The sequence below is a fragment of the Populus euphratica genome, unplaced genomic scaffold, assembly GCF_000495115.2.
Source record: "Populus euphratica unplaced genomic scaffold, PopEup_1.0 scaffold268.1, whole genome shotgun sequence".
NCBI lineage: Eukaryota > Viridiplantae > Streptophyta > Magnoliopsida > Malpighiales > Salicaceae > Populus > Populus euphratica.
The window spans coordinates 5547-31128 of NW_011500025.1; the positions used below are offsets into that span (position 1 = coordinate 5547).

The following is a 25582-nucleotide window of genomic DNA, read 5'->3' on the forward strand; positions in this document are numbered from 1 at the left end:
CGAACGTTATGGCGACGATTTGACACATCTTTGAATTTTAGCAGCACCAGCCATCCTCAGTCTGATGGCCAGACGGAGGTAGTAAACCGCACTCTTGGGAATCTGATTCGCTGCCTTTCTGGAACAAAACCAAAACAGTGGGATGTTACTTTGGCACAAGCTGAGTTTGCTTATAACAGTATGCTCAACCGGTCCACTGGGAAGACACCATTTCAGATTGTTTATTGTTGTCCACCACGCCATGCGTTGGACTTAGTGCCTCTACCAAAACTACCGGGTTTAAGCATTTCAGCAGAAAATATGGCAGACCGTATAAAGTCCATTCAAGAAGAAGTGCGGCACAACTTAGAAGCTGCTAATGCCAAATACAAAACTGCAGCAGATAAAAAGCGGAGGGTCCAAACCTTTCAAGAAGGTGACCTTGTGATGGTTTATTTGCGGAAAAGACGATTGCCTGTAGGAGCATACAACAAGCTGAAAGACAAGAAGTATGGACCTTTCCAGATCCTTCAGAAAATTAATGACAACGCATATGTTGTAAACCTTCCTGCAGATATGGCCATTTCCCCTACTTTCAACGTAGCAGATTTGTATGAATATCATCCTCCTGATATGGCATCTTCTCACTTAACTCACTCGGGGTCGAGTTCTTTTCATGCAGGAGAGACTGATGTAGAACAGTCTACAGGAGGAGAGGAAGAGCAGATCGTAGGAGGAAGAGCAAATTGCAGGATATAATATAAATGCAGAGAAATCAGGAACTACAGTTGCCATTGGAGTATTCTTCCAGCAGATTGCCTCCTTATTTAGGAGTCCTAATTAATGTCGTAATATCAGGATTTATTTACTTTTCTAGCTGTAGTATTTTTTTTCTTTATTCTAGTTATTTCTTTCCTAAACAATTATATTCCTAGTCGAATTAGGACTTGCAGCCTATATAAAGGCTGCCTCTTTTCATTGTAAGGTACTTTTATTTCAACAAAGAACTTTCTCTTGGAAAACTTTAATTTCTAAACTCGTGGATTCGAGTATAAATTTTTGGTTCGAGGATTCGAACAATTTTACCCAGAAATAGGCGGCGTCCTATTTCTACAGAAGCTTCCGCTACGTCACATAAGGACATCATAACTCAAGCACGCATATCCTAAACTAAATTTATAAACTTTCATTTCTTGAAAGTCCCTATTCACATTCAATTTCCACACAAGTTCAAATTCTTTGAACATGAGCCCTGGAGGTTCAGTGACATTCATCAGGCTGCAAGCACCATGTTAACAACTAATCCTGTGAATTTAAGGCATTTCCTTTTAGCTTTGAGGAATGTCTGACATTTTAAGATTTTCTAATTTTCTGGCACATAATATAGATCCATAATGTTAAATAGTTGCGTAAAAGTTTCAAATAGTATCTACAAGAGAAAAAGCAAGTCTACATGGTGAAAGATGAAAGCAAACCATATTAATATAACAGAAGTTCAGAGGCCATTTTTTCTTTTCATATAAGCTATAACCATCCTGACATGGGAAACATCTGTAGTGTGCTGTCACTAGTCTCTCTTCCAGTTATAATAAAAATGATGCATAAGATGCTTCAAAAAGAAACTACTCACTTCACCACCAATAAGATGCAGGAGAAATTTGTCTTCAAACTCACGGCAGAGCTCCAAAGCTAAAGCTCTTGTACCTTCAGAGCTACTAACCATTTGCTCGCCAAGCCTCACCATTTCATCTTGAACTATTTGAGATTTCCCCTGAAGCCTAAAGTTTTATCAAAGCATATAAACAGCATTAAAGGTTTAATGGACACAAAGCATCATAATACAGGAGAATCCCAGACCTAATCTAGCAATTGTTTGACGGAGTGACAGTTGATAATAATTTTCTAATTCTAGTCTTAAAGAGGGAAAATGCCAGAGAGAAGGAAGCAATATCAAGACAGCAGATGATATTTACAACAGTTTTGGAAAAAAATAAAGACAGATAAGTTAACAGAAACAAAGATCAAGCAGCAGCAGGAGGACAAGGAGGAGAAAAGGAGCAATACCCAGAAAGGAGACTGGGAACCCTGAGTCTCATGCGACTACGAATCTGACCAGCAAGGACATCCACCAGAGCAACTCTCCCAAGCTTGCTTTGAGGGGCTCCAGTCAATATAGATTTTAGACTTTCACTTTCAGCTCGCCATGCAGTTTCCAAAGAGCTCTCAGATGAAGCACTTCCAGATTGCACTGAAGCTATGGAAACAGATTGACCGATCAATGCAACCCATGGAATGTCAGATGTTTTTGGTGGTCCCTGATTCAAAAGAAGAGCTTGAACAGCAGCAATAGCTTTTGAATCTGTAGCTGCTTGATCAATTTTACTAATAATGCCAACTGTTCTGGTACCTATAATGCAACACAAATCATACTTAAAAGCTCAAATAAAAAGTTTTCAAAGTTTCAAAATTATAGATCTTTTTGACAAAAAGATAGGATGCAAGTTAACATTGACTCACTCTCTGCATCATATTCCTTTGCAATTCTGAGGGCTCTAGAGGAAGAAATTTCTGGAGCCTGAATAGCAGGTATTACAACTAGCAGAATAGCATCATTGTGCTGAACATATTCACTGATCTGGCAGAGCAAAAAAATAATGCCATTAAAAGAGCTTCCAATTACACTGACTTAGAAACGGGGGGAAAAATAAAAAAAGACTTTCCAAACTACAGCAATTTTTATTTAATAAGCACCAAGAGGTACAACCCATACAAAAACAGAGCATCAAGGGTAGCCACCCACATAAACAATAACAATATTAGTTATAGAAAGAGCCCAGTCACAAAAGAGAAAATCTGAATCATATACAGCAGGAAGAGCACCAAAACATTGAATGACCTTTGAAGTACAGCACCTGATACACAGAAACAATCAGCTTGCTGATTTTCTCAGAGAATAGTATTTTCCAGTTAGGCTCTAGGCCTCTAGCAAAAAACAAAAGAATCGCACATGTACCATCTGCAAAAACTTGAAAACCAAAAATGAAATAACACCACTCACCATCGAGTCATCTACGATTCTTTGGTCCACCCCAGGCAAGTCAATCAATTTCAATGGAGGAGCTGAACATATCAGAGGAAAGAAATTAATTAAAACTGATGCAGGGAAAGTACATGAATTGGTGAATGTTGTCTTGGTGTCTTTGCATGAATAATCTGCACTAAGACCTCATTAATTTGACACTGTCCATGTAACTTGATAATCATAGGGAAATGCCATAAATGATCTGCATTGCACCAATTTACTATTACTTTCCACATAGTCTTTACAGACAGTCTTTAAGTGAGGAACAAACCTGTACTGGTACGAAGTTTCAGATATATTTCATCACGACTCCTGCCGGAGGAAACCTTGCTAAGCCTTTCCTGTAGAGAATGCCGAAGAGCACCTATGACGTACCAAATTAGAGAAACCAACAAGAATCAGAGATATTAAATTGAAAATTCACGATAAACAGATGCCACATTGGCAAACAAAATGCAATTGAAAATTTAGTAAGAGAACTTACTCGCAGAAACCTGTTGATTTTTGCTGTCAATCTGTAAAATAATTGATTTACTGCTTACGGAACTATCCCTACTTAAATCTATGCTAATCGGAGCCCGAGTGGCTCCATTTTCACCGGTGGGCTGCCAAAATCATAAGAAAAAACTGTCGTCAGCGGGAAAAATAGCATCAAATCAACAACAGTGCAAGTGAAATACAAGCTTACCAAAACAGGATGTCCGATTAAACTATTCAAAACAGCAGATTTACCCGCACCCTGTTCAAAACGAGAAAGCTCGTCAAAAAGTTCGGATATTCAAGCATTCATCTCCTTTCTTTCTTTCCTTTTGTTTTAATCCAGACGGAAAAAGAGAAGACAACCTTATCTGGCATTTTTCAACAGTTTCTATATTTGAATCCAAACACAGCCTTAATTGCAAAGAAACCTATAAACAGATCCAACGATCTAGCATGCATTTATTACTTGAGAGAGAGGAACTTACCACATTGCCGAGAGCGACGACATTGAGGAAAGTAGAAGAGCGGCTGGAAGAAGGAGAGGACGACGAAGTGGTTTCATCAACGTCTTCGTCGGCAAGCAAAGCAGATGCTTGCCTCATGGATTCCGAAAGCCGAGTCAATTCTTCGATCGCCTCCATAACTGATTAAAATGACGATGTTAGTATACAGACCTCTATGTATGCGAAGATTTGCAGATCTCAGAAGGAAGGAGAGGAGAGGAAAGGAACCCTGAGATTGGATCTGGGTGGGTAGAGAGGAGATTTGATTCAAAAAATTGGGGATGCAGCTCTCTTTTAATTATTACAAATTTGTTGCCTCTTTTTTTTTTTTTTTTTTTTTTTTCTCTTATAAACAAGCCAACCCAACAAAATGCATGTGTCGCTGGACGGGATTTTTATTTTCTTGCAGAATGGTCCTCTAAGTTTCTGTTTTCATTTTTAGGGACTAAAAGTGATTGTTATTAGGGGCACAATTGTAAAATCTAGACCGATCCGGGGTGGGAATGAAGCTTGTGTCAGTCAATTCAGGTTGGATAAAAAAATAGTTACCCAGTTAAAAACTTTAACCGACTCCGTTGGAATTTTTTTAATATTAAAACAATGCTATTTAGATTTTTTTTAAAATATATATATTGTTAACCACACGCATGTATAGCTTACACGTTGAAAAAAGAGATATTACCTTGAGAATGCACATAAATTTTATTCTTAAAAATCAAAGACCAATATACAATTTATTTGCAGGCACCTGATTAAATAAATTTGTTCAATATTAGGAATAAAATTAAAACTTTTAAGAGTTCATGGACTAAAATGTAATGTTATTCAAAACCCAGGGGGGCTATATCCCTTCAAAGATCAGCCAGTCCACGTGACTTAACAGCATTAATCATCCCCTCTATCTTTCGTTTCTGCAGATCGCTATCAGTTTTCTTTGGCCTGCTAATATTAGAGTTCAGCAACCCTTAGGGTTCTCTGTACATTGCTGATCTTACTGTGGAGTGATGAACTTAACCAGCTTTAACACAAATTAGGCCTTTCTGGGCTTCAAAATATCGCATAAAATCTTATTCCGGGAGAAACAGTTTTCATTTTACTGCTTTCATAGTTACATTATAGTAAAATCTGAGCCCCGATGAATCCTTTGTAACCTACTTTGTTTCTTCCCTTGTTTGACAATGGCAAGGGGGAGCTAACAGCTCCATAAGAACGAGTCCTTAGGGGCAGCAAGGATTACATAGCTTGCTCACCTACTTGTGAGTTTTAATATATGGGTAAAGCCCCAGTATATGATCTGGTGTGAAGTCATGCCGAGTCAGGATTCCGACAATAGGAGGCCTCTGCAAAATAGAGAAATTTGAGGAAATCTCTGCATGAGTTTTCACATGGATTCTAAAGCTAAGTGTTCACATGCATATTATTAACACACGAATAACATTGGGAGAGTCATACCCCTGGTGTCTTCGGCACCACACACAAGTGTCTCAGGCCAAGTTCGCGAAAGAGAACAGCAGCTTTAGCTAGAGACATTGTTTCAACCACGGTGTATGGAGATGTGTTAGTAATGGGATGGAGATCAACGTACATCTCCATCTCCTCCTCTGTGATCTCCAAATCCTCCATCTTCACCCCCTTGCCTGATCCAGCCTTTGCAAAGTCATGTGCCTTGAAACTCTTCATGATTCCTGATCCCGTCTTTACTCTCTGCTTTGTAAACTTCTTTCCTCTTAGCAACACAAGCAGATGAGACCTCAAGACAAGTCCACACAATTCTGGAGCATCTGAATAAGGCGGCTCATCAATCACAGGGAATCCATTATGCCCTGTTACTTTCAAAGCATGCAACAGGTTCCCTACTTTTTCAATCCCAGAGAATGAAACTAATGGACCAGAAACAACATCACTTGCAACAAGATGTCTCATGTATGGTTCTGCATGGGCTTCCATGTACGGAAATCCTTTCATTTTCACCATTTGATCATAAATACCCTCGTTGAAACTATCAGCCACTGTTTTTGAAATGAGGAGCACTAGCATCATTAGCGGAAGCATAAGCAGATCATTAGTAAGTTCAAGAAGTATGACACAGAGAGAAACTGTCATTCTCATGGTGCCACCAAGGAAGGAGGCAGCTCCAAGGAGGGCACAGAGACCCGCATCAAGATTAGACAGAGGGCCAAGCATTGTTCCAATAAGACGCCCATAAGAGGCCCCAGCAAGAATGACGGGGATGAAGAGCCCAGCGGGAACAGCAATGCCATAAGTAACAATGCCAAGGCAATAAATAGCAAAGAAGAAAACCATAAGGGTGGAGAGGTGAAATTCCTTTTCACTACCAGAAGTGAATAGGTTGCGGATGGCATCATCATTGGTGTTGAAAACGAGGGAAGCGAGGTCGTTGTAGTGGTTTGGTGGACACTGGAAATTCTTGAAGTTGCCAGAGCGACCTTCAGTTGGGCATTTCTCGGCCAGGTGAGGGGGACAGGGAATGCACTTTGAAAGCCATGGGAGACCATAGGAGCAGCAAGAGGTCAATAGAGAAATGACAATAACAAGCAGGATCTTAAACGAAGGACCCCTCCTGTAATTTGTTCAAATCATCAGCATCAACAAAAATATTGCCGGTCATTCACTAATTCCAGCATTTCAAACAACTGGGAAACTAAATTAACAAATCTGCACGACAGAAAACTATCCTGTACCAATAAGCAATATTCAAATGCGTTAAAAAAGTTGGAAAGATGAAGTCAAACAGTCAGTGGCTGAGGGAAAATGTTCTACAATGGAAAATTGCTGGGTCAGTCCCTTCTGAAAATGTACACACACACACACTCTCTTTTCCAAAGTTATGTTTTAATTGCTCAGTATGATGATAAATATAAAGCATGACTATTCATGAGAAAAATGCCGATGAACATTAACAGTAAAATACTTATTGATACAAAGAGACTTTTCAGGGCATACTCATTGATGAGGCTGTACGTGCGAAGAACCTTGTCGACACAATAGTTGTAAAGGCTTCCAAAAACACCTCCTATCACCCCGAGGAACACAACTGCTAGTAGATCTGGGGTGCTGTAAAAGGCTTTTCCAGAATTTACATCAAACATGATCAGACCTCCTTCTCCAAATAGCCCACATTTTCCAGATCGGCAAAAATCTATGAGACCTCTCAATACAACTGCTACTACAGCTGTCGTAAAGAAGGTCCTCCAAAGAAGGGCACTTCTCCACCTGAACAATATGGGAAAATGATATATTTCACCCAGTTGTAGAAGAAGGAAGAAAAGAACACTTTTGTAGAAACGGGGAGGAGAGGATGGTAACAGAACAAGGAGTTACCAGGAAGCAGCTTCTTCAAGGGCAAATAACACCCCGCCAACAGGAGCACGGAAGGCAGCTGCTACACCAGCAGCAGAACCACATGTAACCAAATCTCGCCGGTCTCGATCATTTTTGAAGTATCTCAACCATTTCCATGTCAAATGATACTTGCGAGAACCACCCTGTCCAAGTAAGGAGGCTATGCAAGCACCAGTATGTACCATGGGTCCTTCTTTACCAACAACAAATCCAGCAGCAACTCCAAATATGGACCCGAAAATCTGAGAGGTTCAAATTAAATATAAAAACTTCAGTACATCAAATTTCCTGAACCTCTTGTAAATAGATCTCCCCACTCATTAGCTCATCATGAATTAGAAACAGTTATAAGGAAGACAGTCACCAACAAAAGGCAGGAAAATTATAGCCAGCATTTCCACAGAGACAAAAGAAAGTAGAATACTTCATGAATAAAAGAAATACTCAGCATAAAAAATCTGCAGCAAAATCCTCTCACATTAAGAGACACTAACAGAACTCTTCTCTTTGTTTAGATTTTGCTTGTGTTCTGATGAAAAGTTCAATGGGAAGAACTAATGCACACGGTTTGGGATTTGTTGTTTCACCTGATGTATTTTGACAAGGTAGTGTATTCACATCCAGTCTCATCAAACATGTAAGCAAAACCCATGAGGAAGGCAATTCGACTTGGGTTGGGTTTTGAGGAGCATGTAGTGGCTTGGCCACCAAAATATTCATTTGCATGCAGGAAAATCGATGGCATTCTCTGTTAACTGCATAGTTTTTTTTATGCCTCAAACAACAATGTTGTTGCATGTAACAGAACTCAAGCGGTCCTTTATGCTGGCATTTAGACAGTGCAAGAGATTGGCATGCTTCCCATATGAAATAGGTGAATGAATAGCTTTGAACTCGTTCGAAAATGCTAGTTACAGATTAATGTTTGGAGGCTAGACGATGAAATATTACAATGATTTGTCTAATTTTGATGCATATCTAGTAACAACTAGAACAGGGTTTCCAGATTTAATCTACAATTTTATGGAAACATGGGAGTTGGATCTGGCCTTTATGTCTTTGTATGCATTGAATAATTATGGGAAACAACTTGATTTAAAGCATTCAGACAATCACTGAATTCCAGTAATTGTATGGGAACCGATAGAACCTATAAAGTTCACGGGGAGAGAGTTGCAGATAGTTTGTGATTCACCTTTACAAAGAGGGTAGCAGGAGCCAAAATAGAAGGAGCATCTACACCATTGAGGTATGCTTTAACCTCTGGTATACCAGAGCCTGCTGCTGCAGGAGCAACGTAAGCACAGAGGGCTGCAGCAGCAATAGCCAAAACCACGTTGCAACCAGCATAAGTTGCAAATGCCTGATAGTACCTGCACTGAAAAAAGAATCATTTATATCATTTTGTTTATTAAAAGAAAACTAACATAAGCATCTAAGCTGTTTCATGATAAAAACATAGCCAATTATATCACGAGTACAAGTCAAAAATCCAACAAAAACTTGATTTGCAGAACAACAAAAAAATAAGGCAAAAATATAAAGTTGTTCTGTTATATCTAGAGAATTATGCGTCGTCAAGGAGACCCCCAATACTAGATCTTGGTTCTGACATGGGGTCATACGTTGAGATCTAATTGAGGATTGGGTGTGGAGGGGGGGCTGGGGAGGACCACCCCCATACATAGCTCAATGCCTGATGGACCTCAGAGAGCAACAAAAAGTTGTTCGTAGAAGTATAAAATATGAATATGGTATAATATCTCAAGAGAATTAACAGAAAATAATAGCACTTTATCATGAAGAAAAACACTTGCAGTGATGATTAGGCTTACTTGTTCTCAAGCATGAGATTGTTTGTCAACAGAAGTTTGAAACCAGCTATGTTTTCAACAGCAAGGTTATTGAAAAAGCCGACAAGCCCTGTACCTAACCCAATGAGGAGAGCAAGTGTCCACTTGAGGACAACATACTGATATATCTCAACCTTCTTTCGAGACCTCCAGTCTTGTTTGAAAAGTTCATTATCAGTAATCCTGCCAAAGTACATTTCAGTGGGTCAGAATGCGGTAGGAACAGAAGATTACTTCTAACATCAAATGAAGCATTGCCTAGAACTTTCAACAATCTATTCTCCCCTTCAATAACCTCATTTTAAGAATTTCAGAATTTCTATTCTTGGTAAGGAGAGGTGCTAAGGCACCAGTGAACATCCTATGGCTACCGAAAGGCTAATTACAGTCACCAACTGAAAGCCATGGGTGAACAGAAAGCTGGGAAAGCAAGTCTAGGAAAGAGGCCTGTTTCCCCACATAAATTTAACAGTCCGATTCTGTAAGACCAAGTACAGCCTCGACAAACTAAATGACTGGTGATAAACATAGGATCAAGCTTCGTCAGCCTCTATCATTTATAGCAGTTAGTCCACCTTTACTTTCCTAACAATAACAGCTTCCACTCTGTAAATCCTAGAAATGCTTCTCATTGAAAATAGCTTCTTGTTCAACTTCTAATAAGGGGCAACGCACGGCCGTTACACCTGCATTTCGCCAGCAAAAGCATAAGAAATTATGCTTTTGCTGCGATGCACCGCGTTGCAAAACGGTGCCAAAAGACTGAAGCGAAGGCGGATTGAACAGTTAAAACCTCGCATAAACTCGAACACAAAATGGTGATTTCTTAAAATTACAACGTTTGATTAATGCATTAAACAGCCAATTTAGTTCTTGAAAACTACAAATGGTTACCAAGCTACCACATCAGCATCATGGCTCGCTCGAGAGCGACCTTGTTTATTCTAAGCCAAAATCAAACAACAAAAGATTCACAATTTAGTTTCCTAGTTATCCTAAACTGTCTTTGCACACACACACACACACTAAAAAAAAGAGACGAACAAGAACATACAATACAAATGTCCCTTCTTTTTGTCATTTTCCCTCCGTTTTTAGCTATCCAAAAGAAGAAAAGAAGAATTGATATGATGGGAACATTTCAAAAAGAAAATAGAGAAGCCATCCCATCAGTCATTCTTCTAATAAACCAATTAACCCTCACATTTAACAGAAACAAAAATATTTAAGAAAAAAGAAGAAGAAGAAGATTGGGACTTACTCGTAATCAAGGCTTTCAATTGGGCAGGTGTTGGCACCAACAATGGCAATCTGTGAAGTATTATTCTTTATATTCCTAACAAGAAATGGCTCTCTCAACATTGACACGCTGTGTTCCTTCTCATCATCTTCTATCTCAAATCCATTCCCTTCTCTACTATTATGATCCTCCTCCATTTTCTTCTCCCCCTTTTCTCTATCTCTCTCAAACTTTCTCGGTCTTGGTATTTGCACGTCAAGTATATACCATACGGGGGGCAAGCAGAGACAAATCTGTTTCCTTTTAAGCTGGATTTTGAAGTTCAAATCAAGAGCAACAGGACCACTTTTTCTCTTTCCTGAACAGCTAAAAGCGAAGTTTGAGTTGTCAGTCTTACGTTATACGGGAAGACAGATCGGCTTTGTGATCTGATTTCCTCAGTTTACGCCTATAAATAAATAAATAATCTATCAATTATTTTTTTCCTTCAAAATTATTTTAAAGATATATAAATTTAATTCAAAAGATTTTTTTTTTCTTTCTAGCATGTATCTACCCCTTGCTTAACCAATTAAACCAACGTTTTTCTTGATAACGAATTAAAAATCATTAAATATAATGTATTATATCATTTAACGAAATACAAGATACACGATCAAAGTATATACAATCTAATAAATCAATCATGAGCCACGTTGCAACGCAAAGAACCCTGTTTGTAGATTTTCTTCCATTAACAAATAAAATTTTCAAACCAGCTTGTCTGGAAGTGAAGTACATATAAGGTGTTTCTTTAACTATTCATTGTTGAATTGCTAATGTTATTAAATTCAATTCAATAATTTATTAATTTAAAATTATATTTTATATTATTTTATTTTAAATTGATTCGAAATTAAACTTTCATATTATAAACGTTTTCGTAGTGTAGACGTTGGATAAATTTTATAAAATTGTGCTGTATAACTCCGTCAGAGAAGAGAAGAGAAGAGGGATACATTACTCTTGTGCAAGTTCTAAAGTCCATGAAGGAAACAAACTGGCCATGAATTTTATGGTGTCGTATCAATTGGGATTTTATATAAGTACATTGGGATTGTCAAATATATCCAAGATGAGTAGGAGTTCATGTGCCCACCAAATCTCTCGAGTGAACTCACCAAAGCGCGGTCTGCAACTTTGTTTTTTCTTTTCTTTCTCGTTCATTTGTCTCCTTTCCATGACGCAACTGCACTTCTTCCCATTTTGTTTTACCCCCAGTCGTCTGCCCTTAATATTTTGAAAAGCATTAATTATTCTACGAGGGCCTCTGTGCTACCATAGCTTTAGAACTCAATCAAGGGTAATGCCCGGCAAGAGAAAATCAAGCCCTTTTCTTTTCAAAAGAGAAAAAGAAAAGATTTAACAGGTTGATAATGGGATTTTAGCTAGGTCCGGTTCAGACTGATTATATTTTTTTATTTTTTTTTCTTTTGAGGAAAAAGATGGTGAGGTTTTGCTTGGGATGGAAAATTTGAGAAGAAGGAAGTCAAAGAGATGTTTTCACTTGGAAAGAGAAGATTAATATCCCTCTTCAACACTAATGATGGTTCATGAGGAAGGTGGAAAAGGAAAATTCATGAACGAACGTATATTTATGTGGAGAGAAAAGGTTGATGTCCCCACCAATCCCTTGAAATCTGCCATTAATAAACAAGAAATCCACTCCTCAATCTCTTAGGACACACGTTAGTGCATTCTTACACATGTATTTGTGTAATTGGTATCTGTGGAATGGGATTTTAAAACTATATATTTGTATTGATTGATTGACTATGTTAAATATTTAATTTTAATAATTTATTGGATTCTTTTGTAAGAAACACACGTAAGTGATAAGTGTGATAAACACTAAATCATGGATTTTATAAATATGTTAAATATTAAATGATTGTTTGAATATAAAAAAGAAAAAAGAAAAGAAGATATTTGACGACTACACATGTTTCTATAAATTTCTTTTATGATTCATTTGCAAGTATATTTGTTGTATTCTAAAATGTTATTCTTTCACGTGATAGTAATAATTTACAGAAAAAGAATTCTAAGAACAACCTTAAATAAAAATAAAAATACGGGATATATTGAATAAAATACTATAGAAATGTAGATCTAGTAGCAACACTAAATAGTAGATCTAGCATTATCAAAGATAAAAGAGGAGAAAATGAAAAATTGATGTTCAAGAACTCCAAGAGATTTTTAAAATATTAAAAAAAATAAAAAAAAAATAGAGAAGATGAGAAGTATGCTATTTTGTTTTTTGAGCTACAAATTTTTTCATAGGCTTTAGAAGAAATTTCTTCTCAATAAATTAACTCTAGGAATATAAAATATAAAGGGAGGACACAAGGAACATGTTTTTATTGTATTTCTTGTTTTAAAAATATATAAATTTATTCTAAAACTATTTAAAAATCAATTTATTTTATGTTTGTATTTGTTTTTTTTTTATCTGTCTTTCGGACATTAATCAATAAATGGTAATTATGGTTCGAAAAACAACGAGAGTGGAACCCACGACCTTATTAGGTTCTATAATGGAGTACTTGCTTTTTTGAAGGCTTGAAAAATAAGAGGCGAGGGCAATGGGTTCGCACCAGCACAAGCAGTAGACCGTTTCCAACTCTTACTAACCGTAATAACAACTTGGTGGCTAAACGCCAACTGCTTCCTTCCTTCCCTGTACACCTATTCTTGCTTCCTCTCTCTCCTCCCCTGGTCTCCACCTATACAATTACAACAAAGACTCGGATTCTGATTCTCCGCATCCCTATCTCCCTCCTTAAACCACCTTTCTTTTTTCAATCTCCATCATCAGCCACACTGCTTTCTATCATAACACTCATCTTTAAAGTTTCTCTCTTTCTCTCTTTGTGGAGTATGGTGACTTGATGCCAAGTGTTGAATCGATGTTCTTTTTCTAGTGATTTAGGCCCTTTTGCTTTTCTTTATGAATTCCTTGAGTTTCCCATTTGGGTTTGATTCAAAGATCTACTTTTTCTTTTCTTTTTGTGGGATAATTTTAGAACCCAGGTTTCAAAACTCTTGATTTCTTTGATTTTCGGGGTTTAATCAGTGTTTTACTTGGTGGGTTTTCCTTATTTTCTTTCATCATCACTGAAAGTTGTGTTTTCTCTGGGTTGCGTGTTGATGGTTAGGATTTATTTCTGTGGGTTCAAGTTTTGCGGTGAAAGAGTTGAGCTTTGATTGAGGAAAAGAATTGAGAGATTATTGGGAATCAGTGATTGGGGTATTGACTTATTGAATGAAAAGTGAGAGAGAGAGGGAAACAGATGGCAAGGAACAGAGGGGATAAAGAAGAAGGACCTGAAAAGCTCATGGGTTTGCTGAAACTGGTTCAGATATTGTCGTTGTTGGTAATTTTTGTTGCTGGTGTGATTCTAGGCTTAGCTACTAGTTCTCACATCAACCATTACTTTACTTCGCAAGCACAGTTGTTTCTCACTAACAACATTGCTTCAGCAAAGCTATCGGATAATAATTGTACAGTTGTGAAGCCTTGTGAGAAGGTTGATTTTTTGAATATGGAGAGGTTTGTTCATCCAGACAACGTGATTCATAGCATGACTGACGATCAGGTCTTTTGGAGGGCTTCTCTGTTGCCACAAAAGAAAGGGTATCCCTTTGATAGAGTACCTAAAGTTGCTTTCATGTTTTTGACTAGAGGACCTTTGCCACTGCTGCCTTTGTGGGAGAGGTTCTTTAGGGGTCATGGCCAGTATTTCTCCATCTATGTCCATACTCCTCATGATTATGTGCTCAACGTTTCCAGTGATTCCCCATTCTATGGAAGAATGATTCCAAGCAAGGTATGTATCCAAATCCACATGGTTTTAGTTTATTATATCTGTTTATTCTGATATCTATTAGCAATATAGTTGAAATTTCCATGATATGGATGCTCTAGATGTAGTATCTTTTGATATTGAGTTGGAAAGGGCTAGATTAGGTTATGAGTTGTGCGTGCTTATCGGTGATCAGATTAGTGGCCTATTCAGCTTTGTGTGTTGGGGTAGGAAATTAGGGGGAGCTTGTGAGCATAGGAGATATTATTTTTCAAAGTGGTTTTTTTTAAGAAATACATGAAAATAATGTTTTTTTTATTTTTGAAAATTTATTTTTCACATCAAATATGAAAACGATCCAAAAATATTAATAAAATTAATATTTTTTAATTTATGAAAGGCAAGTTAAACCTCAATACAGACAACAATTACAAGTGCATTTTTTGTCAAGGGAAATGATGCAACATAGAATTCTACGAATCGGGTCACTACACAAAACCCTAATTTAAAACTTTATTACTAAATATTTTCTCTCCTAAGAATTCTAAGATAAACAACCCTTTATACTAGTTTTTGGTCCATCTTAAAAAGGAAAAGAATTTCAATCAATAATTATAGAGTTTTTATAGAGATTCCTAAATTGAATAGGAAAAGTAAAATTACCAATCTCAGAATTTGTTTTCCTAAACTGAATTGAAAAAAAAAAATAAAAACAGGAAAATATTTTCTAAAACTAAATAGGAATAAAAATAATTAAGGGAACAGATCTTTCGCTTAAAAGTCCTCCCGCATGAGGAAGTCCTTAAGCCCTATGTAAAAGTTGCATAAATATTCTAAATGTTAATGAATTTGCATGTAAATATCTTTTCTGGAGAAAGTTTGTTGATGAATTTTCCACAATTTGTTTCTGTACACATGCGCACAGTCTGTATGGATACACATCCTTTTCCCTTAGTTCTCTTCTCCATGTTCTAGTGTTATAATTCTCCACTATTGTGGTGTGGTTTTGATGGAGTATTACTTCTGGAAATAATTTCTGCAAGCTTTGTCTTGCTTTCCTTGGTATAATATAGATAGAAGCTCGGTGAATCTTTTGACAATTTCTGACAAGATTATCTTTTATAATGTTTTGGGCATTTGTGGTTCTCTTGAGGCAGTGTAAAACAACCATATGATCACCTTTTCAGTTGGTCCATTTCATTCATTCCCATCTAATTGTTGTAGCTTAAGAATGTAGCAGCATAATAAATACCGGGATCGCATGAAACATCAATTTGAAGGTTGAATGGACTGCTTCTGAGATCGTGCACTGCAATAACAAATCATTTTCTTCCTTGTCAAATCACTCTATGGATCTTGCATGGAGAAGCTCTCCGCAATCATCTAAATGCCTGCGATTAACTTACACGTGGATGTCCATTACAGATACTCACCAGCATACAAAATGCATGCGATTAACTATCTTGCCACTTTGCATTGACAGGAAAAGTTGATATTGGATGCATTCTGCAGTTATGCTCTACAATCACTGTGATTGGCATAATAAGATGCATTCTGTTGGTGTTTTTTATTTGTTGATGAACTTCTCTGGTTACTAGAAACGAATTGTTTGTTATGGCCTAACTAGCAGATTTTCTTGGGCTTGTAATTGCATTATTTGCTTTGTGTAATTGCAAATAGAAGTGATGTCTTGTATTTGCATATGAATTTATTATTTTTTTCTCCTCTCCAGGATGTTGAATGGGGATCAGTATCACTGGTTGATGCTGAGAAGCGCCTTCTAGCCAATGCCCTACTGGATTTCTCAAATGAACGTTTTGTTCTTCTGTCTGAGAGCTGCATCCCAATCTACAATTTCCCTACTGTCTACAAGTATCTCATTCGTTCAGAGTACAGCTTTGTCGAGTCATATGATGAACCCACCCGCTATGGACGCGGCCGCTACAGCCGGAAAATGCTTCCGGATATTCATCTGTACCAATGGAGGAAGGGGTCACAGTGGTTTGAGATCCAACGTGACCTGGCTGTTTATATAGTTTCAGACACCAAGTACTACACTATCTTCAAGAAGTACTGCAGGCCTGTTTGCTATCCTGACGAGCATTACATTCCAACTTACCTGAACATGTTCCACGGGTCACTTAATTCAAACCGGAGTGTGACCTGGGTTGATTGGTCCATCGGGGGACCGCACCCAGCAACATACGGTGGTGGTAATATTACCGAAGACTTTATACAGTCCATTCGGAATAATGGCACACAATGTTCCTATAATTCAGAAATGACATCTGTTTGCTACCTCTTTGCTCGGAAGTTCGCTCCAAGTGCATTGGTTCCTTTGCTTAGCCTAACCTCGACAGTAATGGAATTTTAATTTTCCCTTTCGTTTCTTGGTAGAGGTGAGATATCATCTCTGTAGTGCTCTTACTCATTGATGGAGCTGCTGCTACAGCTCTCCGAAAAGTTTTGGTGTGGGGCCATTGTACAGTTAGTTTTCTTAGGGCAATGAGGTTTTTGGCCATCGAGGCAATGACTATTTGTTCCACACTTTTTCGTTTTCTTAGAATATGAGGCAGCTTTTCGAAGAAAAGCAACCATACAGAAAGGATTTTTTTTATCTGCGTTTATTCGAACAATGAAGCGAAAGGCACGATTCAATATCGAACTCTTCTGCTCAGATGAGCTTGTTTTTGTCACCCATGGATGAGTAGGATACATAGACCCTCTGATGGTGGTAGACTGGGCAGCACCTCTTCGATGCTCTGTTTTTTGTGTTTTTTTTTTTTTTTTTTTAAATTTAAAATTAATATAAGTATGTAGGCCAGTTTGGATATATTTTAATTAATTTTATAGGTTCTTAAATTAATAATTAAATAAGTTTTTAGTGATTTTAAAATTTGTAAACTTAAACAAGTGATTTTTAAGAAATAAACTTAAAAACTAATAAATTTAGATATATTTTTCATAGCTGAAGCTTTATTTCCTTGTATTATAGTGTTGATAGAGTTTTATTTCCTTGTATTATAGTGTAGATAGAGTTTTTTTGTCCCTTCTATCATAGTGTGTAGATTTGTTTATGGGCCTTTAAATAAGTAAGTTTTTAGTAGTTTTTAAAAGTTAAATAGTGATTTTTAAGAAATAAATTTAAAAACTGATTAATTTAGATATATTTTTAAGAATTGGAGCTGTTATTCCTTGTATCATAGTGTAGATTTGTCTTTCTATGTGCATTAATCTTGTTTGTTTTTAATTTTAAAGTATTTTAAAAAAATGAATTTTTTTATATTTTTATTTTAAATTAATAATCCTAAATAAAAATAAAAAATATTATTTTAATATATTTCTAAATAAAAAATACATAAAAAAAACAATCAAAATTATAATTCAAACCCGCTTTACGTGAGACCGTGCTAGCCGCAGCAGGCTAGGGTTGCGCGCAAGGGGCCTAGCTTCTTCTTCTGCGTCTATTTTGAATGAGTGTACGCCTCCAATTGTCTTTTAAAAGAGCGACAGGTTATTAGCTGCGGCGCATATGATCTGCTGTTTATAGCATCAGTTTTTATTTACATCGGAGCGGTTTGGAAATGTCTTGCAAACGGTATTTTATTAAAAAAATATTTTTTTCTTTAAGTTTTTTTTAATTATCTTGATGTGTTAATATTAAAAATAACTTTTTTTAAATAAAATATTTTATTTTAATTTATTTTTGAGTAAAAAATATTTTTAAAAAATAATTGTTATTCTATTTTGTAATGATCAGAAAATTAAAATCTTAATAAATTCATTTTGAATGTTAAAATTGGTCACGTTCAGGTTTTGAACTCGACATCACCCGTCCATATATATATATATTTCAACCTCACCCGTTGGATGGGATGTCCATTTACTCTATATGCCATTTGACTATAGAAGTTCTTGCTACCTTTTCAAATCACAATTTATTTGTTATTATGATCTGATCAGTGGCGCGCACTTTACCTGGGTCAGGCCACGGCAGCACTGGGCACCCTTGATCAACCCTGGGAAGTGGGAACGGTTCACTGTCAAAGTCTGCAGATAAGACCTTCACTGGGGCAGGCTTCCATCACTCCCCTCCACGCTTCATTGGCCCAAGTCTCGTTAATAGCCTCCCACGGTTGAACAATTCCTTGTCCTGTTCCTCCCCAAATCAATGCTCGGTCCTCGGTCTCCTTCTCCTTAAATTTAAAGCAAGCCCCGCTATGCTACTCTTTATATCTACCTCTCACCCTCCACGCTGTTCAAGTTTCCTCCAAGAACAAGGCAGCGGCAGCAGCAACCGCCATGGCTGTGGGAGGAGCGGGCAGTACAGGCTCAACCCCATACCGCTCTTTGCAAGACACCCCCACCTGGGCTCTGGCAACCGTTTGCTTCTTCTTCATCTTCACCGGCATATTCATTGAGTACCTGATCCACCTCCTTAGCCAAGTAAGTCAACTCTCTGCCACCAACAACAAGCACTAGAAAATCATGTGATTTCAAGTTCAAGTTAACCTCCTTCACCATTAATTGTACTGTTGCAGTGGCTGAAAAAAAGTAGAAAGACTGCCTTGTACGAGGCCTTGGAGAAGCTCAAATCAGGTGATCAGCTCGCTTATGATAGCTAGAGCTGTTAAATATTCTCCCGTATAATTTATGGCCTGGTTAGGGACTGACGACGATCTCTGTTTGGCTGGTGGACACAGTGCTTATGGTGCTGGGGTTCATGTCACTCATTTTGACAGTAACTCAAAGATCCATCATCAAAATCTGCATACCGGACAAGGTTGCAAACAGGATGCTACCATGCCGTCAAACCATAATCAAAACCACCAAAGCAACACAAGAGAGGATCTTGGCAGCTGAATCCGGCTCGGATTATTGTGGCTCAAGGGTTTGCACACACATCCCATCTCAGGATTTCTTGTTAATTTGCGCGGTGCCCCGCACACAAACAACAGAACAGTACTAACTAGTACGTGGATTAAATGTTTCAGGGAATGACATCTCTTATATCAGAAAGCGGGGTCAATCAGCTCAATATATTCATCTTAGTGATGGCAATCATGCAAATAGTCTACACCGTTCTTACTATGGCCTTAGGAAGGGCAAAGGTAACATGATTAACATTACTGTATTGTAATAACATCGCATTCATACTCTCTCAGACTTTAAATGAAACCTGATAATTCTTGCATTAGATCAGTTACTACGACATAAGTACTTTTTTCTCGTTATATGATATATAAAAATCTCCTCTCTAGTATTAAAAATTAATTTGAAAATATATTAATTCACGGGCAGAGAACTAACAATAATATAACTGATAATATAACTGATGGGGTTTTTTTTAATAGCAATTTGTTTTACACACACACACACACACACATATATATTGTCAAATAGAAAAGACTTTGAATTTGTTTCAAATACAAAAAACAAATTGCTATTAAAAAAAAAAACCCATCGCTCCCAAATAAAAATAGATTATTGGCAACAGTCACATCATCATCGCATGTAAAAATCGAATAGAAAGACTTGACCATGCAAAAGAAGATACTGGAATCTGTGGACACTTGTTTGACCTGGCTTTATGTTCTTTTGAAGGGGTTTGGACATATATATATATATAGATGGTCTAGGCTTGTTTTGTGTATACTATTTGGACAAGACCTTGCCAAGTTGCCGAGAAGGTACACAAAACAAGCTTTCATAAAGCCAGGTCTTGTCCTTGACTTCCTGTACTCCATGCGTTGTCTGGAAAAAAGAAAAAAAAAGAAAAAGCAATCTATTTCTTCTTAATTAGTCCTCCCGATCTGTTGAATAAAATATATAATTAATGCTAAGCATGATCCACTTCTCATGAAGGTTTTGCTGCCCTAATTCTCTTATTGACCGATTGATATACTTGATTAATCAACAGATGAGGAGTTGGAAAGCTTGGGAGCGAGAGACTCAAACAGTGGAATACCAAGCTGCCAATGGTAATCAAATTATTGTTTTGCCTCTTAGCTCGATTTTTCTCTCTTAAAATAAAAACATAGCCCAACAACAACATCTTTTTTTTTGTTTCTTTTATTGTAGATCCTAATCGCTTTCGGTACACAAGGCAAACGACATTTGCACGTAGACACACGGGTTCCTTCGCAGCAACATCAACCCAACTCTGGATTGTAAGCACCAATCATTTTCTTTTTTGATCGCATCGTCATTATATTTAACTACAACCATAGTGTGTGTGTGTGTGTATTTCTGGATCGTAGGTTAAAATAACATTTAACTGCTTGATTGTATTCAATTACAGAAATGCTTTTTCCGTCAATTCTTCAATCCAGTGGCAAAAGTTGACTATCTAACTCTGCGCCATGGATTCCTGGCGGTGAGCTTCTCATGCTTTCATTCCACCTAGCTCATGATCATGCCCTTGATTATATATAACCTTATCATCATCATCTTGTTATATATTATTACAATCCTTCTTTGTTACGTGTTGCCTGCGAGTAAGCTATATATAGATTAGTTCATACGGTATGCCTTTTAAAATAAAAATAAGCACAGAAGAATCGATTAGTTCATACAGTATGCTTTTTAAAATAAAAATAAGCACAGAAGAATCAAGATTTATACTGATAATTCATTCATGAATAACTATATATTTGCAGGCTCATTTGCCCAATAACAGTTCCTTCAATTTCCAAAGGTACATACAACGATCGCTGGATTATGATTTCAAAGAAATAGTCGGCATTAGGTACGTTGAAGGATCAATAATTATTCAAGAAGCCATAAATACATACATGGTGATATAGTAATGCGAGCACCGTTGTGACTGCATGCATCCGTGTTCTTATGTCATAATCTTCTGTTTCTATTGCTTTTTCACAGTCCCTGGATGTGGTTTTTAGTCGTCATCTTCATGCTAGTGGATGTCCATGGTAAATTAATGCTAGCTTCTGCTTTTCGTTTAATTTCTTCAATATTAAAAAAAAAACCTATCATTTCTAAATTAATTAACTTGTATGTGTTTGTGTGTGAACAAAAACAGGTTGGCATGTATATCTTTGGGTATCATTTATCCCATTGCTAGTACGTTACTCCTACTATAAATTCAAACTTCTCTTTATTCATTCTTATGATCTTTTGATGTAATAGAAATTAATAGTTCTTAATTAATTAAATTAAAGGAGTGGTTTTATGTGTTTGCAGATAGTGCTGGTTCTTGGAACCAAACTTGAAGTAGTAGTAGCAGAAATGGCTCTTGAAATCCATGATCGAAGTAGTGTAATCAAGGGAGCTCCTCTAGTACGACCAAATAACAGTCTCTTCTGGTTCAGTCATCCAAAACATGTCTTGTCTCTTATACACTATACTCTATTCATGGTATGTCCATGCATTTATAATATTTTGTGTGTGTTTGGTTACTGTCTTGAGACATAAAAGATATAAATAATATGTAATTTATTTTATATTTTTATTTATATTTCTTCAACTAAATATGTTTATGTTTTTTTCTGTATTTGTCTCTTCTATCACGATATACTAATCAAATGTAATGATACAAATCTAAAATCAAGTTCTGTTTATGATCACTGCATTATTAGTGAACTTACTTTCTTCCCTTCCGCACCCCTGCAGAACGCGTTCGAGCTCGCATTTTTTGTTTGGGTCACGGTAGTATTCCTTCACCACTTCCCTTCCCTTTGTTTTCACTATGAATCCAACTTAGTATGACCCTACATTACGACAAATATCTAATTTTTCTCCTTGTTTTTGTTAATTCTCAGCTGCAATTTGGGATAAACTCTTGCTACCATGAAAGGGTAGAGATCATCGTTGTTAGGGTTGTATTAGCGTGAGCATAACTTCCCTTCCCTACTATTCTCATTCATCTTGTTGGAAAAAAATGATTCAATCTCGACTATTTTATTTGTCAATGCATAAGGAATTGTTATGTGTGTATGTCTTTCCAGGGTGACTGTTCAAATCATGTGTAGTTACATTACTCTTCCTCTGTATGCCCTAGTAACCCAGGTATCCATCCATATCTCTTTCTTTATATATATATATATATATATATAATCACATGGTTAATCTTGGAAATGCACTAAAACTTAATTTGTATGTAAACAGATGGGGTCACAATTTAAGGGTGCAATGTTGGAAGAGCAAACAGCTACCGCTATCAAGCAATGGCACGGTGGAGTCAAGAAGAAGATGAAGGAAAAAAGACAAGAGTTTTCACTATCTAATTATCACTCCCCTATATCAACTAGCAACCGAACCATGGATTCCCTCTCAGATAACAACCATCATCATAGCCAAAATGATTCTCAAGATGTCATCCCTTCTCTTTTAAGAAATCCAACTTTAAGTGATATCCCTTCATTCCATGGCCAAATTGAGAAAGTTGAAGATGGTGCTCAAGAAATTTCCCAACACGTGGTTCCATCCACTGTGATTGAAATATTTGGTGTGCCTGATCTAAGCAAGAATCAAACATAGATATTTACATTCTAAAAAATTATTTCCCCGGCCCCCATATTTGTAAGTTACAAATTCATTGCCCTCGTAATATTTTGATCTACTGATAGATTTGTGAAAAAAGAACACATTTACGTCTCTAAACTATTAGTTGATTATTTTTTCAATAAATTTAATGTCTTTTAATGTTAATCCGCAGGTGATCTAAGAATCTATCCTTTAATATTAATCTATACAAATCACTAATAAAAAATTTTCTAAATCTTTTTTAAAAAGATGAATTGTTATGCTCTTGAATGCCAACTCTTTTCTTTTATGTTTGATTAAGTATTATGCTACTTATATAATTTTTCTATGTATAACATTCTATTTATATGAAAACCTAAAAACCTTATAAATTATAAAATATTAATTGGTCTCTTAAATAAGATCACATATATTATTTCAGAATAATTTTAAAAATTATTCAATCAAATCTCTATTTTTTTTCCTTAAATCTAGAATTATAATTCCTTGTATTAAATACATTCTAGTCTCCACTTTCTAAAACTTATTAACGATCAAGTCATATTTGATTAATCATCATAGTTTAATTTTTGACTAATACTTCTTATGTGTGTGATCCATTAGGTTATCTGATAAGTTGGCTCAAATATAAATTAGAATTCCAAATAAAATAGGATTAAATAAATTAAAAAATTTAATTTATTATCAATTCAATAATTAATTGATTTATATTTGGAGATCAAATACAATGTTTAATAACTTGTCATGATCCCTAAACTAATAGGAAAGTCATATGTGATTTAACTTAACATTTTAGTTACCAGTTCTTAGTTTAATTATCATTTCTTCATTAACAATATTATGATGTAAACATTATAGCATAAAGTATGTCTACCTAGTCAAATCATGTTTGTTCTCAACACGAGAGTCATTGATTATTTGAATATGTTAAAACTCTTTTCAAATCTTATTCCACCTCACACAATGATTTACAATCAATGTTATTCAAGAATAAATAAAATATTATTCTAATTAATTCACATAAGGTGATGAATCATCTCTTTATTACTTAAATATCTTCTTATAGTTCATATTATACTCAATATCTACTCATTTGTTACCCTTAATTATGACAATTTATAGTAGGATCAAAGCATAACATTTTCTATATAAGATAACTTAATGATCTTAAATTTAAAGATTATTTACATAACCATCATATGAGCTTTTTCATATACACAAGTTATATCTCTATATGAAATTCATGACCAACAATTTACTATTATTGGGATTTGTTGTGAGTGTTGATGGAATTAAGGTCGATGACAAAAAAAATTCCAATCCATTTGGGAATCGCCTACTCCAAAGAATGTTGGCAAGGTGCGTAGCTTCCATGGCCTTACAACATTTTACTGATGGTTTTTCAGAAATTTTAATTAAATCATTGCACTAATCATTACATGTATGAAGAAGGGGAAATTCCATTTGGGAACTGAAGTAGAGCAAAGCTTCACGTCTATTAAAGAAAAGTTGTCTTCTATCCTAATTTTAGCATTACCAGATTTTGATAAATTATTTAAAGTGAAATGTGATGTGTCTATTATGAGTATTGGTGTTGTCCTATCTTAAGAAGGCAAACCCATTGCATTCTACAATGAGACACTCAATAAAGCTTGCTAGAAATGGTCCACCTATGAGCTTGAACTATATGTTGTGTTTTGAGCTTTAGAGGTTTGAGAGCAGTACTTAGTGTTGCTATATGACGTCGGACGATGACTCTACTCGTTTTTGTTTGTTTTAACAAAAAGAATAATTTTTTTTCTTGATTAGGAAAAATAAAGATTTTATTAGAGTCGCCATCTAGTAATTTGAGGGAACTAGAAATTCAAAATTAGACACTGGTCCCAGAGATTCAGGTATTGGGTTAGTTATGATTAAGAGAATGTAGACACCACTATTAAAACATCCTTTCAGAGAAAGATTACCCTTACTTGTGTGTTTTTCATTTGATTCAAATGCTATTATACTTTGAGCTTATTTGCAAAAAAAGTAAGATGGTTAACGTCGGTCCCTAAAAATAGAAGACACGTTAAAAATGACATCAATCCCTAAAATTAGGAGACTTTGTCTAAAATATCAATATTTGCCCTTAAAAAGAAGAGTTCCATCTAATTTACCAAAAGAAATAATAATGGGCATAATCATATTTGGTATTTACATTTTTGACATCAGTCCTTTTCTGTAAATAAAAGAGATGTGTCGATAAATAATATTTATTTTATAAAACAAAAATTATTTTGATATCATTGAGAAATGAGTATATCCATACTTGATAATCGGGTTTCGAACCCACAAATGGTGACATGATAAAATAGGTGTTGGACCCTCGTCGTTATTTATTTTAAATTTATTTTTGTTATTTTACATGAAAAACATTATAAGTATTTATATATAAAAATATCAAAAATACCATAAAAAATCATAAAAAATTACCTTAGTGCCATTGTATAGGTAAAATACTGAAATATCCTCGGATTTCTCTAAAATTTATGAAAATGCCACTAGCGACGCGTGTGGCTCACGCGTGGCTGCTATTGGAGGCAGCAGAATTTTCCAGCGAGTTTTCGGCTAACAGATGGTTGATTCTGGTAGATCTGAGGGCAAGAATTCTGATGGTGGTGAGCTGATGACCGTTGATGGTTGATGAGGGAGAATCGTCGACTTGAAGCTCCGGTTGGCCGATTTTGTCG

At 36.0% G+C, this 25582-nt stretch overlaps 4 protein-coding genes across 4 annotated transcripts; 2 read left to right on the top strand and 2 right to left on the bottom strand.

The window, feature by feature from the left end:
• Window positions 1-1531: 1531 nt before the first annotated feature.
• LOC105142091 (dynamin-2B-like) lies at window positions 1532-4382 on the bottom strand. Its single transcript, XM_011049549.1, has 8 exons — window positions 4027-4382; window positions 3750-3800; window positions 3546-3666; window positions 3333-3425; window positions 3038-3099; window positions 2497-2614; window positions 2044-2386; window positions 1532-1757 (listed from the first exon to the last, which is right to left on the bottom strand). The coding sequence occupies exons 1-8, from the start codon at window positions 4180-4182 to the stop codon at window positions 1547-1549; spliced, it is 1155 nt and encodes a 384-aa protein (XP_011047851.1). The 5' UTR covers window positions 4183-4382; the 3' UTR covers window positions 1532-1546.
• Window positions 4383-5085: 703 nt separating this feature from the next.
• Window positions 5086-10941, bottom strand: LOC105142092 (chloride channel protein CLC-c-like). Its single transcript, XM_011049550.1, has 7 exons — window positions 10522-10941; window positions 9243-9443; window positions 8603-8780; window positions 7387-7649; window positions 7009-7278; window positions 5497-6625; window positions 5086-5384 (listed from the first exon to the last, which is right to left on the bottom strand). The coding sequence occupies exons 1-7, from the start codon at window positions 10695-10697 to the stop codon at window positions 5295-5297; spliced, it is 2307 nt and encodes a 768-aa protein (XP_011047852.1). The 5' UTR covers window positions 10698-10941; the 3' UTR covers window positions 5086-5294.
• Window positions 10942-13109: 2168 nt separating this feature from the next.
• Window positions 13110-17013, top strand: LOC105142093 (uncharacterized). Its single transcript, XM_011049551.1, has 2 exons — window positions 13110-14372; window positions 16081-17013. The coding sequence occupies exons 1-2, from the start codon at window positions 13836-13838 to the stop codon at window positions 16720-16722; spliced, it is 1179 nt and encodes a 392-aa protein (XP_011047853.1). The 5' UTR covers window positions 13110-13835; the 3' UTR covers window positions 16723-17013.
• Window positions 17014-18485: 1472 nt separating this feature from the next.
• On the top strand, window positions 18486-22974 carry LOC105142094 (MLO-like protein 3). Its single transcript, XM_011049552.1, has 15 exons — window positions 18486-18794; window positions 18890-18947; window positions 19052-19239; window positions 19343-19459; window positions 20269-20329; window positions 20430-20518; window positions 20650-20724; window positions 21008-21096; window positions 21231-21280; window positions 21391-21431; window positions 21552-21725; window positions 21981-22016; window positions 22130-22197; window positions 22316-22376; window positions 22476-22974. Exons 1-15 carry the CDS (start codon window positions 18651-18653, stop codon window positions 22845-22847), a joined length of 1623 nt encoding a protein of 540 aa, XP_011047854.1. The 5' UTR covers window positions 18486-18650; the 3' UTR covers window positions 22848-22974.
• Window positions 22975-25582: the final 2608 nt, after the last annotated feature.

What these genes read in the sequence shown, in the direction of transcription:
- LOC105142091 (XM_011049549.1), bottom strand. Translation starts at nt 4,182, where the DNA reads ATGGAGGCGATCGAAGAATTGACTCGGCTTTCGGAATCCATGAGGCAA. An exon ending in GAATCGTAGATGACTCGATG is followed by an intron (nt 2,615 to 3,037) that starts GTGAGTGGTGTT and finishes TTGCTCTGCCAG; the next exon opens with ATCAGTGAATATGTTCAGCA. An exon ending in GTTCCCAGTCTCCTTTCTGG is followed by an intron (nt 1,758 to 2,043) that starts GTATTGCTCCTT and finishes ATAAAACTTTAG; the next exon opens with GCTTCAGGGGAAATCTCAAA.
- LOC105142092 (XM_011049550.1), bottom strand. Translation starts at nt 10,697, where the DNA reads ATGGAGGAGGATCATAATAGTAGAGAAGGGAATGGATTTGAGATAGAA. An exon ending in ATTGAAAGCCTTGATTACGA is followed by an intron (nt 9,444 to 10,521) that starts GTAAGTCCCAAT and finishes GTACTTTGGCAG; the next exon opens with GATTACTGATAATGAACTTT. An exon ending in ACGTACAGCCTCATCAATGA is followed by an intron (nt 6,626 to 7,008) that starts GTATGCCCTGAA and finishes AACAAATTACAG; the next exon opens with GAGGGGTCCTTCGTTTAAGA.
- LOC105142093 (XM_011049551.1), top strand. Translation starts at nt 13,836, where the DNA reads ATGGCAAGGAACAGAGGGGATAAAGAAGAAGGACCTGAAAAGCTCATG. An exon ending in GAAGAATGATTCCAAGCAAG is followed by an intron (nt 14,373 to 16,080) that starts GTATGTATCCAA and finishes TCTCCTCTCCAG; the next exon opens with GATGTTGAATGGGGATCAGT.
- LOC105142094 (XM_011049552.1), top strand. Translation starts at nt 18,651, where the DNA reads ATGGCTGTGGGAGGAGCGGGCAGTACAGGCTCAACCCCATACCGCTCT. An exon ending in TGATCCACCTCCTTAGCCAA is followed by an intron (nt 18,795 to 18,889) that starts GTAAGTCAACTC and finishes GTACTGTTGCAG; the next exon opens with TGGCTGAAAAAAAGTAGAAA. An exon ending in CGGATTATTGTGGCTCAAGG is followed by an intron (nt 19,240 to 19,342) that starts GTTTGCACACAC and finishes TAAATGTTTCAG; the next exon opens with GGAATGACATCTCTTATATC.